Below are 13,616 nucleotides of genomic sequence, written 5' to 3' on the forward strand. Positions count from 1 at the left end.
GTCGCCTTGGTTTTCACACCTCGAGACTAATTGCTGGTGTGGCCACATACAGCAAGACTGCTGTACCTGTCACTAGAGCATGTTAGGGTGTAATTTGAGAGCTTGTATCTGGTCCACATGGTTTATCATAGATCACATCTCATGTTCCAGAATCATTCGGAGATCATATAGTGGCAGATTAGTATCATGTTGGCTTTTCAAGGCTTAAGTGCATGAAGCTCCGTACTAACTCCTATGACCCTGCTCGCCATGTTGATTCCACAAGTCCGAGACCTCTTCATGAAACATTATGTGCTATAGGAAGAAGAAACACACATATACATAAATGTACATAGGTAGTTTGGCATCTTGAGAAGTTGTCCTTCTATGTAGGTCTTTTATTACAATATAAAAACATCAATTCATATATCAATTACAAGTTTTAAAAGATTTTATGAAAAATCAGGGTAAGTCTTTCGATGAGTTGCAAAGATCGATTGACACGGAGGTAGATAAAGAATTCTAGTCCAATCTTGAGTCCGCACCCCCCAGCTGTTGTCATAACATCTACTGTATTTACTCTTCAGCTATTACTTTGCTCACAGAGTATGTAGCCTCCGCTGAGCCTGCTAAAGGAAGGTAAGGGACAGGGGGGATGTGAGGTACAGAGTAAATTCATCCCTACTTCCTACCACTCCTAAATCCAGAAAGAAAAATGCTACTACTCTACAAGTATCTGTTCGGAGCCTAAAATGCTGTAAATTCACATGCTTTGCATACTACTGCCATCTAGTGCTGGGGTCAGACACTACAGTTGTTTTTCTCTGAAGAATCTTAGTCACAGGATGTTGTGTGACTCATCCCTTAGTGTCCTAATGCGCATAGGCACTAAGTCACCCTTAGATAGTTTTTTGCTCAGATGGTGAAAGTTTGAGAGCTGTGAATATTGAGGATGCCTTGTGCTTTGTGTTGAAGAAGCTATATGGCTTTGTCAAAAAATGTTTTCTACCTATTCCAATGTCTGCACTGGAGACTGTGGAGTTGGTGCCCAATCGAATTGGAATACTAAGAGAGACGTCACACAACATCCTGTGACTCGTAGCTTCTCTGAAGATAAATGACTTGTAATGTTTGAGCCCAACATTAGATAACAGCAGTATTCAAAGAGACACATGCTACACACGTAAATATTTCCACATGCCGAACCCTGCGTCAACTCTGAGCACATGGGAATTGCTCCCTATAAACAGACTAATGCATATTCTTTGGCTAGTACCAATGAGCAAACGAAATATGAAAGTTTCATAGGGTAACTAGCCTTTGCCAATCATACAGGCTACTCTTGCAAGGTCAAGTCATTTGCACATAGAAAGGTAGCTGATGGGAGATACTATTATACTGAAGAACTAAAAAGATTCTACAAAAGATGATGCAAGCGACAAAGTTGAAAGAGGGAAGTAGCCTTCAGCCCTGCATATTACCATTACCCCCTTGCAAAATGGAGGAACCAGATGTGTTCAGAAGACCCCAAGGAAGAACATCTTTTAGAAAAAAGCACATATATATATATATATCATGATTTCACTTAATGTCAACTGTTTAGTTCCTAACAAATGTGTAAGAAAAAGCCATTTTAGGTGACACTTTGCAGCCTTCTGAGGTAGATGTGTGTCAGAATGCTACAACACACTGCCTGAAGGGAACGTGTGGCCTCACTGTATAGATACACAGTTGTATCCCCATGTGCAAGCGGATGTCAGACAGAAACAGAGACATGCCCTTTCAAAGAGAGTTAGACGTTACTCTATATCTTTGGCAGGACACAGACAGAGTTTGTGGAGCTAAACAAGAGAAATAAAGCATAGAGTGCAGGCAAATTCTGTGTTACTGTAGGGAAACATCCCACCCCATGTTTGCTTAATATTCTGCCTTTTTACTCCTCTTACAAAAGGGACCGGGGTGATGACTCCCTCTATTTCATCCTCTTCCTAGCTTTTTTGGCCCCCTGCTCATAGTCCTCAGGAGTCAAGCGGTAGCCCCAATGCTGGAGAGTCTGACGGACCACAGGAGACACCGTCTTGTTATCATATGCACAGCCAGACTGAACGATTTTGGAGATCAGATTTCCTCTCCATCTCCCAGTCTTGCCTGTGCAGCGGTCCCAGCGGCCAATCTGTCGTTGGTCATCCAAGGTGCGACGTCCTTGATAAAACCTGTAATAAAACCAAGAGACCTTCAGTGTAAGGAACACTAGTTTTACAACTCTGCTTTTTGTAGAAAAGATCATTGACTCTTGACTAATCAGGAGTCAAGACACGTCCAGATCGAGAGGGATCTTTATTAAGAAACACACATTAAATTTTAGCAAGGAACACTCCACCATGCACAGCAACCAACCAACTCCGCCTCCCTCCGGCATTAAACCAACTGCAAGACCCCACAAACTATCACATACAGAACCTTCATCGGACCTAGCACGCACAAGCTAAGCAGAGCCCGAAAAGAAGCACAGACAAGGAGCAGTACAATCCATCTCTCTTCATTTAAGGTGGTTACAAAAAAAGGTTCCCAGATAACAGACTCTTAATTAATTCAGCACCCACGCTAAATCACAACTAAATCCACAGAAAACCATAAACTTTCTAGCACAAGATAGCCTACAACCCCCTAATGCCTGCGTGTTCCAAGCACAGTGCAATACTACCCCTTTCCATAAAGGTCAAAATACTTATATGGCTTCCAACCCAGGGCATAGGGAAAAAGTAAAACCACTGCTGTCCACCCAAGCACAAACACTACTCGTTATTATCTCTTCTTACTCAGTGCACCTGCTCTCCCCATTCAGGCCACGTGGCCAACACAACATATTCCCAACTAAGGCACTGTCTCACTTCCACCCAGATCTAAACATGGCACAGGGTAAATGGCACTCATCTCCTGCTCTCCCACCACATCACTGCCAACTTCTTCTCATCCCTGTAACACAGCCAGGGACCTCCTTCTCTTACACAGCCCAAAGAGACACCTTCAAAATAAGTATGTACGAGAATAGGTTGCTGGTCACCAAACGAAATTCTGCATTTGTATAGTTCGATATGCTGTGCTAAAACCCTGTATGGGAGTGAGGTATGGGGCTTCAGAAACACCTCTTTGATACAAACGGAGGAAAATAAGTTCCTCAGAAGGATTTTGCAAGTGCCCCAAAGCACGCCTGCTTATATCGTCCACGAGGAGTTAGGCCTCCCTTATATTAGTGATAGGTTAAGTATTAAATCAATCATGTGTTGGATCAAAATCTGGACCAACCCCGAGGCTAGCCTAAGTAGACAAATGCTCGAGGACTGTATTAACCGAGATAAAGGTTATCGGATACCCTGGATTAAATATGTAAAGGACACCCTGAAATGGTTGGGATTTGTAAACTATTTTGATGAGCCCTTGACACGGACGCCCCGAGTTAAGGGGGTCATAAAGTCCGAATGCCTTCGGCGTTTAGCTTGTGCAAGGGAAGACAGTGAATTATTGAAAGTTTCAGTGAGAGGCCACATGTTAACGAAGTCCTCATCGGGCTTAGAACCCTACCTGGCGTATATTTATAACAAAAATGATAGATTTTTAATGACTAGATTCAGATTGGATCTTTTGCACCATATTTTATCTGTTCCCGCAGGGTACACAACAGATGTTGAAACAAAGGGTCCTTGCGGCTGCGATCTTGGATCTCTACAGGATACCCTTCATTTTGTCTTTTTTTGCCCCTTCTACGAGTACCCGAGGGTATTATTTTTAAAAACCATTTTAAGAAAGAAAACATTTACCCAGGTTAGGGTGGCACTCTTGTTCTTGAAACTTTCTTCTGACCCTCTCACGTTGTTCTGTACTGTGAATTCTTTTAAGATTAGCCGCAAAATTAAGGAAGAATAGAAATGAGGTGTAGATACCTTTGTCTTAGAGGGTAGGGATGGTCGGGCCTCATAAATGTAGTTGTTTTTATGCAGTTTCTTTGGGTTTTTTTCTTAAAATTGACCTAGCCAAGGATTCACCCACATTATGTATGGACTGGCATATTGTTTTTAGGGCGTGTCATGATGTTTACAAAGATTTGGTCCATGTTGTAGCACTCTGTTTTAAATTTGCCAAAATCCTGCACTTTATAATATCATACTTTGCTGCTATTTTAGGGGTATTTGTCAACAAAGCGACCTACGTTTTTCATGTTTTAATGCTGTTGCTTTGGCCAATTTCTGTTGATATGAAATATTTTAAATGTTTTATCTATGTATAATTTGTTTTAATGATGAAATATTTGATCTTGTTAAATGTCATGTTCTTTTGTGGATATTTTTATACCCGAATAAAGATTAATTGACGAGTGAAGTATGCAATGGGGCGGGGGTACTAGAGAGCTAGAATACAAGATGGCTGCAAACTGAAGCGGCCGGACGCATAATCACACAGACTTTTCTGGGGAAATGTGACGAAGATGCAGAATCCCAATACATCTGTGTTCTGACACAAACAGCAGCAAAGGATTTTATTGATAGGCCTTGCGGTGCATGAACCGACCCTAATCAGGGATTGCGGCCTGTTGAGTAAAGCATACTACTGGGGCCTCTACCTTTCGCTACTGCGGCAGACCAGGGCAAGGCATGCGTGGGGAAGCAGGAGGCTGGGACTCTGGGGACTGGAGCAGAATGAGTGAGGGATCTGAACTGCACAGAGTTTGAGAGGTGGCCGCTGGCGAATAAGTGTGACTGCTACCCTTGTAGGTGGCATTGGATGGCCCAAGTAGAGTAGAAGCCGCAGAGACTTGGCGGTGATGAGTGGCGGCCGTGTGTTGCCCCAGCTTGCAGGTGGATGCATGCCACTGTGGTTGTTTACCCCAGCTTAGCTGAATGCTGAAAGGGCGGGAGCATCATATAAGCTACTAGTGTGATGCTTCAGAGAGAGTAAAACCACCATTGACAAACACCATGGGACCGGACTGTGCCTGAGGGAAAGGCGGTGGTGGCTGAGGATGTTGCTTGGCGAGCAATGGCAGACATAACAGACTGTCCATAATTGCTGTACCCTATTATAAGAGTGTAGGAACCACAGGACCACAATGCTATCACTGACCCAGTCAGCTCATCTCCTCAGTCTCCCTTCTAGTGACTTTCCTGGTATTGCTGGTCACAGGACCTGCCCTCAGTGTCCCATTCAAGAGTAGCATAGGTCATTTAGTAATTGCTATGTTTGCATTCTGTACAATATATTAATATTGTTAATTGTTCATTTTTTTGGTAATTTGTATTTTATGTATTAATGAAATATTGTTATTGCTAATACAATAGTTGTTATGAATCTTTTATGGCCAAATTGAGACAAATATAGAATTAATTGATTGAGTGGCAGAGGTGAACATAAGGGAGCCACAAGGTTAGTGCTCCAGGGCCAATGCTAGTTCAGAACCGGACTTCAATTTTCCCTATTTTCTATCTTTTTACAATTGGTGTTTGTTAAAGCTCTTCCTGTAACCCTTACAGTCGAAATAGCAGATAATAAGTATAGTGTGAAAAAAAGATTCCCGAGGCCAGAGGAGCAGTTGGTATTTCTCCTACCTGTCAGTCATCGTAAGGCATTCTTCCTCTGGAACTCATGCTAACCTTTCCGATCAATCTCTAGCTGCCTCTGGTATAGCAGCACCCCTATAGCGTGTTTAAGAACCTTTTACTGATCCGTGTGAACGCCCCTATGTTGAACCCGCTGAGTGCCTCCTGCTCTAGATCCATTCGACCCTACTCAGGTTATACAGAACCCAGGCAACACAAGTTTACACTGAGCATCTTACTTAGAACGACTAACAAAGGAACCAAAACAGAATCCCATCAATGTGTCTAATCAGTCCGCTCTCCTCAAGGCAGCAGTTCCTTACAACGGACCTCTCCGTAACCAAACATATCAACATCGGAAGAAAAACGAATCTCAACACCTTACCTAATCTATGCCTATCATTTCTCCCACCTCCCCTTTGTGCCATCCTCACCAGGCTTCAGAAAGTTCAGCCTGAAGGTCCTACATAATTTACACCCAGTCGTCTCATGTTCCAGCGGCAAACAGTGTACAAATCGCCAATGACTGTCATTGCTAGACAGCTTCCGCAAACAGAGCAGTATATAAAGAGGCTGCTCCACACAGTCACCCAATCCTTACCCAATCCACAACAAACCGTACTAAGATATGAAGTCTAATCTCTACTACAAATCAAACTCCACCACTTACCAGAGCACAGATCTGCAAACAGAGCAGTGTATAAAGAGGCTGCTCCACACAGTCACCCAATCCCTACCCAATCCACAACAAACCGTACAAAGATATGAAGTCTAATCTCTACTACAAATCACACTCCACCACTTACCAGAGCACAGATCTGCAAACAGAGCAGTGTATAAAGAGGCTGCTCCACACAGTCACCCAATCCTTACCCAATCCACAACAAACCGTACAACGATATGAAGTCTAATCTCTACTACAAATCAAACTCCACCACTTACCAGAGCACAGATCTGCAAACAGAGCAGTGTATAAAGAGGGTGCTCCACACAGTCACCCAATCCCTACCCAATCCACAACAAACCGTACAAAGATATGAAGTCTAATCTCTACTACAAATCAAACTCCACCACTTACCAGAGCACAGATCTGCAAACAGAGCAGTGTATAAAGAGGCTGCTCCACACAGTCACCCAATCCTTACCCAATCCCAACAAACCGTACGTACAAAGATATGAAGTCTAATCTCTACTACAAATCAAACTCCACCACTTACCAGAGCACAGATCTGCAAACAGAGCAGTGTATAAAGAGGCTGCTCCACACAGTCACCCAATCCTTACCCAATCCACAACAAACCGTACAAAGATATGAAGTCTAATCTCTACTACAAATCAAACTCCACCACTTACCAGAGCACAGATCTGCAAACAGAGCAGTGTATAAAGAGGCTGCTCCACACAGTCACCCAATCCTTACCCAATCCCAACAAACCGTACAAAGATATGAAGTCTAATCTCTACTACAAATCAAACTCCACCACTTACCAGAGCACAGATCTGCGAACAGAGCAGTGTATAAAGAGGCTGCTCCACACAGTCACCCAATCCTTACCCAATCCACAACAAACCGTACAAAGATATGAAGTCTAATCTCTACTACAAATCAAACTCCACCACTTACCAGAGCACAGATCTGCAAACAGAGCAGTGTATAAAGAGGCTGCTCCACACAGTCACCCAATCCTTACCCAATCCCAACAAACCGTACAAAGATATGAAGTCTAATCTCTACTACAAATCAAACTCCACCACTTACCAGAGCACAGATCTGCAAAAAGAATTACAGTAAAACACATCAGAAATGCATTTTAAAGAAAAATAAAATGCTACACAGGTTCATTCTGGTCCGTAGAGGAAGAAAACAAAAATAAGAGGAAGGTGGTCGGATCACAACTATTTCACAGACTATTCCAGATGTTTGCAAATTAAAGAAAAAAAAAATCATGATTTGGGCATCTCACATTACCTGCAGTACCACTGGAACCAGCCATAGGGGTCTTGAGGTGTGATCCAGCCGTGGCTCTCCCACATGTCTAAGCTGCCCCCACACTTCACCTTGTAGGTATTGACCTCTTCTCTGTACACTGTGGATGCCACCTTTAAGGGAGAGTAGAGTGAGGACACAAGAGAAGAGGGATGATAGGCTCCACTAGTTGTTTATTTTGACACCATTGCCTACACAAGGAGGGTGGAATTGTAACACTCAAGGAACTGAAAGCATGTTGTATCACTAGTTAAGGTGCACTCAGTACAGGACGGGGAAACAGCCTTTACAACGAGGTTTTTTAAACGTTGTTACTTAACCACACATTTTTAAGCACACGTCTTTATAACATGCATGTTTTTACAATAGATGCCTTTACCACACATTTAAGGTAAGTTGGGAAGTACGAGGGGGTCTACCTCCACAAACACATTGTTCTTAAATAAATAAACAATACGTGGTAATGGCGTCCGTTGTAAAAACATTCACGTTGTAAAACAATGCGTGATAAGAAAATGTGTGGTTAAGGCTTGTGACATTTGCCAGCGTTGTTCCGACGTGCAACCCAGGACGGGTATTGTTTTAGAGTTCTGGTTATTTTTTTCTGAGGTCACAGGGTTCACACAGAGGAATCACACCCATCACTCATAGTTCCTGCAGTCTTGTGGGATGGACTCGGCTCTGAAGAAGCTCACTGAATCAGAGTAGGGTAGAGAGTAGGAGTCCAGGTTACTCTTAGAGAACCCGTTGCTATTTTCTTTGGGTACACGGGCCTCTTTGACCAGAGGAGAAGTGTATAGGTGACGACAACATACTGATGCCTACTCCATCTCAACCTCCGCCTATCCAAGTATCCCTCTCTACTTCACCACACCCCTTTACTTCCCTCCTCTCGTCCTCTCCCCACCTTCTACTCTTGAACACCCTGTGCGCCACCTACCTTGGTCTCTCCCATTTGTGCTCTTTTTGCATCCTGTCTCCTGACACTCTCCCTTTCAATGCTCTCTCGACCTTTCATTTATTGTTAATTTTATTAATGAGTGCAATCTCACTAGCTAGTTCCTTCAACCTTCTTGTCTTCCTCCTACTGTTTCTCTGTCTTGCGTGCCCCATAACACTGATAATTAAGGGATATATATTTGATCACTGGTTCTCTTACACATAAATGCCCTCCTTCAGACTCATACCCGAGTCTCTTCACACTTCCCTAATAATTCCCTCATGTGCATAATATACCCCATACATACTCTGAAACACTCTCTCCCTTCCATACCCCTCTTACCTGTTTAGGGATATCCAATCCCTCCAGCCAGTCCTTTGGGAGATCCCGCCACACGTCCTTGTAGTTTTGTTCTGTGAACAGAGGAATTGTTAAAAATTGCGTAGCAGAGATTGTTAGACCTCGCTCCTCTTGCGAGCTAAGTAACCTCCCCCCAACTCCCTGCCGTAAGCAACTCCACCGTGTCAGTCAACTCACTGGGGCAGTATACCAATAAGACTGAAGATACTACATTGGTATGACAAGTACAAGAATTATTGCTCCATAATTACAGAAGGGTGGGTGTTTAGACTGACCACAGAACATCTCTTTATTGCCACAACGCCATCACATCAATAGAGTACTGCATCAACAAATCGGCTCGTGGAAGAACCATCACATTCACAGGAGCAACTTAGATTTAGAAAATATTTAAAGGAACGTAAAAAAAAAACTAAATTATCATTTTAAACTTTATCAAATTTACAATATTTCTTGAAACATGTACCATTAACTCTGATTGAAAAATTAATGTAAATTGACAATATTTGCTTTAAAATACAAATTAAAAGTACACTATTTAAAGATACCTCAATTAATCACTTTTTAAAAAGTAAGGTTCCCTTTTTAAAAAGAGATTTTATTTCATGTATTTTATTTAACATAACCAGTTTAATTCAATGTAATATTCGCTTGTTCGTTTATTAGCGTATACATCTGTGCTAACTTCGTTTAAAAACATAACTTCACAGCCCCATTGCTGGTGTGGCCTGCTTTCACCACTGGCACTGCCCACTGTTATTGGTACCAGCACCAGGCCCAACCTGATGCAGTACAGCCGTTGAACTGTTAAATACTAATATGCCAGCAAACAAAGCAAGACCGCCTATTTATTGGGTTTGAGAGTTCTTCATTGAGAAAAATTTAGAAAAGATGTTCCAAACGGTGAGATTTACAGCATATTTTCACTTGAATGAACACAAATTAATGAGGTTGCAAAGAGGAATTACTGAAATCCCCCAACACTTTTGTGGTATGACAGGCAAGCCATAAACAGGAAGTCTTCTTCTTTTTCTTCATTCTTCTGCATCTTCTCTATCCTACTGCATCTTCGTCATTCTTCTGCATTAGTCATTCTTCTGCATATTCTTCATTCTTCTGCCTCTGTCATTCTTCTGCATTATCTTCATTCTTCTTCATCTTGTGCCTCTTCTCTATCCTTCTTCATCTTCGTCATTCTTCTTCATCCTCTTCATTCTTCTTCACTCTTCTGCACCTTCTTTATTTTTCTACATCTTCTGCCTCTTCTTTATCGTTTTCACCTTCTTCCTTCTTCTGCAGCTTCTGTGTCTGAGGATTCCCTCACATTGATCTGCAAACGTGAAGCCGTCTGTCCTGCAGAATAAGACCAAGAATGTTTGGCTGATGAGCAGCACCTGCAAAACTGCGGACAAGCATCAGGATCACCCAGAGATATCTGCTGAGCGCTACTACTTTTCAACCTCTGCTTAGATCACCAGTGCCTACACTCCAGCCTGATAAAGGGGATCTAACTTTTCCGGGAGACATACCCTTAACACCCTTAAGAAAATCAAGCCTTTCTTCCGCCTGAAGACTTAAAGCCTGCAGTACAATCCCTGGTGATCTCACGACTTGAATATGGTCTGGTCACCCTTGCGGGGCTTCCTTAAGCCAGCTTGGGCCTGTCAGAGCCACACTCAACTGATCGGCCAGGCTCATCACAGGCTCAAAAAAACATGATCGCATCACGCCTGACCTTTTGCAGCTTACCTGGCTGTCTATTGAAGCGGGAATTTGGAACGCTCTTGCTACGGAGATTAGAGCCAATCCTTTCAAGAAACAGGCCAAATGGCTTTTCCTGAGTGAACATTAACTGCATCGTCCTGTACTCCTTTTCAAGTTCCCTTGTTGACAGATTTTACATTTATCCAGACATATCATTCTCTATTTATGTTACGATTGGTTGGTAAATTGTTATTTTACTCTGGTGCCTTTCCGGAACTATACTAGCTGGGTCGACTACAGATTTGTCATTTATTTTACTATGTTGTGACGAGCCACTCTAGGATTGTTTTGCTGAATGTTACAGGAAATCTTTTGCACTCTATGAGAAACTAGCGGGCCCACTACCCGGTCCCTGATCTTGACTGTTTACTCCTTGTTTTTTTACAGTGTTGACCTTTAATGTACTGAGTTTATTCCTGCTTCCGCCTCTGTGTACAGCGCTCCGATACCCACAAGGGTCATGTTTGCGCTTTATAAAACTTTTCAAATGCATATAAATAAATGCTAGTGCTATTTTCCATTCTCTTACCTGCCCGTTATTAATAATCAAAGGATAAATATGTGCGTTTTTTTTTTATTGTGGCCCAGACTAGTATACTGAATATGTGTCATCCCTGAGACTGTAAAAATTAAATTTTGGAATATCTTAATACCAAGTCCAGAAGGATTTATTTCAAGACATTTAGTTAAATACACTGCAAAATTCCCTTGCACTGGTTTGCCCCATTTTGAAATGTAATTTTTATCTAGTATATACTAGAAATCGCACAATGTACCTTTGGATGTGGGGCTCGATCTTAAAATGTTTCAATGGAATTGTGGTCATTTACAAGATTGTCTATGGGGTCAGGGCTTAGCAAATGCGCACACCCATATGAGCTCAGTACATATTCAGTTGTGGAATGAGATGTACTTTGGGACCAAGTGTGAGAATGAATAGTTTCTTACCTGTCGGTGTAGTTTTGCAGCTTGAAGATCTTTGTGGATTCACTATGCTGTGCATTATTCCGCGATCTTGTGGTTGGGTCCGGATTCGTAGACTTTCCTTTGTTTTTTTTTTGTTTTTTGTAGCCCAGGTGGGCGGCGACGACCCACCATTTGGTGCACCTCCCGTGACGTCGTCGTGCTTCCTGCGGAAGTCCCACCTTTGGGGCGCCATCTTCGGGTTCTTTTTTCCTTTCTTTTTTTAACCCTAGGCGATTGATTAATCCTTCATGTCCATTTTTCTGTACGTTTTCATTTCTTCTGATCTTTTCCATTTTACCCCCTCTTCCTCCAGCCTCATCTTCCTGGCGGAGGTGGGTGGGTTCGCTAGTGAATCCAGAAAGATCTTCAGGCTGCAAAACTACACCGACAGGTAAGAAACTATTTGTTTTGCAGCGTGAATCTTTCTGGATTCACTATGCTGCGCATAGACTTTGTAGCGGTTTTCCTAATTTTGTGGCGCCTGGGTGGTAGATGAGCGTTGGTCGTTGAAAATGTGTTGAAGCACCTTCTGTCCAACCTGTGCTTCCTTGTTCATCTGAATGTCCACGCAGTAGTGTTTCGTGAACGTGTGCACAGATGCCCAAGTTGCCGCTAGACATATGTCCTGAATGGGCGTGTTCGCCAGGAAGGCAACGGTGGCCCCCTTCTTCCTTGTGGAGTGAGCCTGAGGTCCCTCTGCTAGCTCCTGTCCAGCCTGTTTGTGGCAGAATTGAATAGTGAGGGCAATCCATCTAGCGATGGTGCCCTTAGTCACTGGTCTACCCATGAAGCTAGTAGCAAAGGACACAAACAACTGCTTTGATTTCCTGAGTTCCTTCGTTCTCTCAATGTAGTGCATCACCGCTCTTCTAGCGTCGAGGGTGTGCAGAGCCCTTTCTGCGTTTGAAGTCGGGTTTTGGAAGAAACTCGGTATCTGGATACTCTGGTTCATGTGGAACGCCGACACCACCTTGGGCATGAAGTGTGGGTCTGTTCTCAGGACTATCCTGTCCTTGTGAATCTGAATGTAGGGTTCCTGTAACGTTAGCGCTTGAAGCTCGCTCACCCTGCGTAGTGAGGTTATGGCCACCAGAAAGGCCGTTTTCATCGTCAACATTTGCAGTGTGGCCTTGTGAATGGGTTCAAACGGTGCCGTCAGTACCACGTTGAGATTCCATGCTGGCGGCGGCAACCGTTTAGGAGGGGCAATTCTTTTGGCTCCTTCCATGAATCTCCTCACAACCTGCGAAGTGAAGAAACTTCCACCCTTCTCACCTATGGTGTAGGCTACGATCGCCGCTAGGTGTACCCTTAGGGAGCTCGAGCAGAGGTTACTCTTTAGAAGGTGTGTGAGGTACCTCAGTACTGTTGAGTCTCTAGTCATTCTGTTTTGCAGGCCCTTCTTCCTGCACCACACAGTAAATCTCTGCCATTTGGCGCTGTAGCATTTTCGTGTAGTTGGTTTCCTTGCCTCCCGCAGCACCCGCATAGTGCTAGGAGGCAATTTAAGGTGAGCGAACTCTAGGTGTTCAGGAGCCATGCCGCCAGGTTGAGGCTCTCTGGCTCCGGATGCAGGACCTCTCCGTTTTGCATGGAGAGCAGGTCCCTTCTTCTCTCGAACCTGTGGGGATTGCCCTGTGCCATTTCTTGAATTTGTGAGAACCTTGTCTGCCTTGCCCACTGCGGAGCCACTAGGATCAGAGTCATGTTGCTGGTTCTGCACTTGTCGAGCACTCTGTGCAACAGGGGTATCGGTGGAAAGGCGTAGGCAAATGTCCTCGACCAGCTTATCCATAGGGCATTTCCTTGGGATTGCTGATCTGGTTGCCTGGACGCGAAGCTTTGGCATTTTGCATTTTGGCGTGTTGCAAACAGGTCTATTGTGGGAGTTCCCCATCCCTGGAAAAGCTTCTCCGTTTCCTGGCCATTGAGCTCCCACTCGTGTGATGCCGAGGTCTGCCTGCTTAGCCAGTCTGCCTCCACATTGTCCTTCCCTGGAAGGTGAATTGCCAGTAGATCTATCCTGAGA

At 43.6% G+C, this 13,616-nt stretch overlaps 1 protein-coding gene across 1 annotated transcript in view; it reads right to left on the reverse strand.

The window, feature by feature from the left end:
* Positions 1-336: 336 nt before the first annotated feature.
* The window catches only part of LOC146829727 (uncharacterized), an 80,868-nt gene continuing 67,588 nt past the window's right edge, over positions 337-13,616 (reverse strand). Inside the window, exons 4-6 of the mRNA XM_085608448.1 lie at positions 8,840-8,910; positions 7,540-7,670; positions 337-2,192 (exon numbers count right to left, since the gene is read on the reverse strand). Of these exons, the coding sequence (XP_085464574.1) occupies positions 1,952-2,192; positions 7,540-7,670; positions 8,840-8,910 (443 nt within the window). The 3' untranslated portion in view covers positions 337-1,951. The remainder of the gene's footprint in view (positions 2,193-7,539; positions 7,671-8,839; positions 8,911-13,616) is intronic.

The sequence above is a fragment of the Triturus cristatus genome, chromosome 5_2 (genome assembly GCF_964204655.1).
Source record: "Triturus cristatus chromosome 5_2, aTriCri1.1, whole genome shotgun sequence".
NCBI classification, from domain to species: domain Eukaryota; kingdom Metazoa; phylum Chordata; class Amphibia; order Caudata; family Salamandridae; genus Triturus; species Triturus cristatus.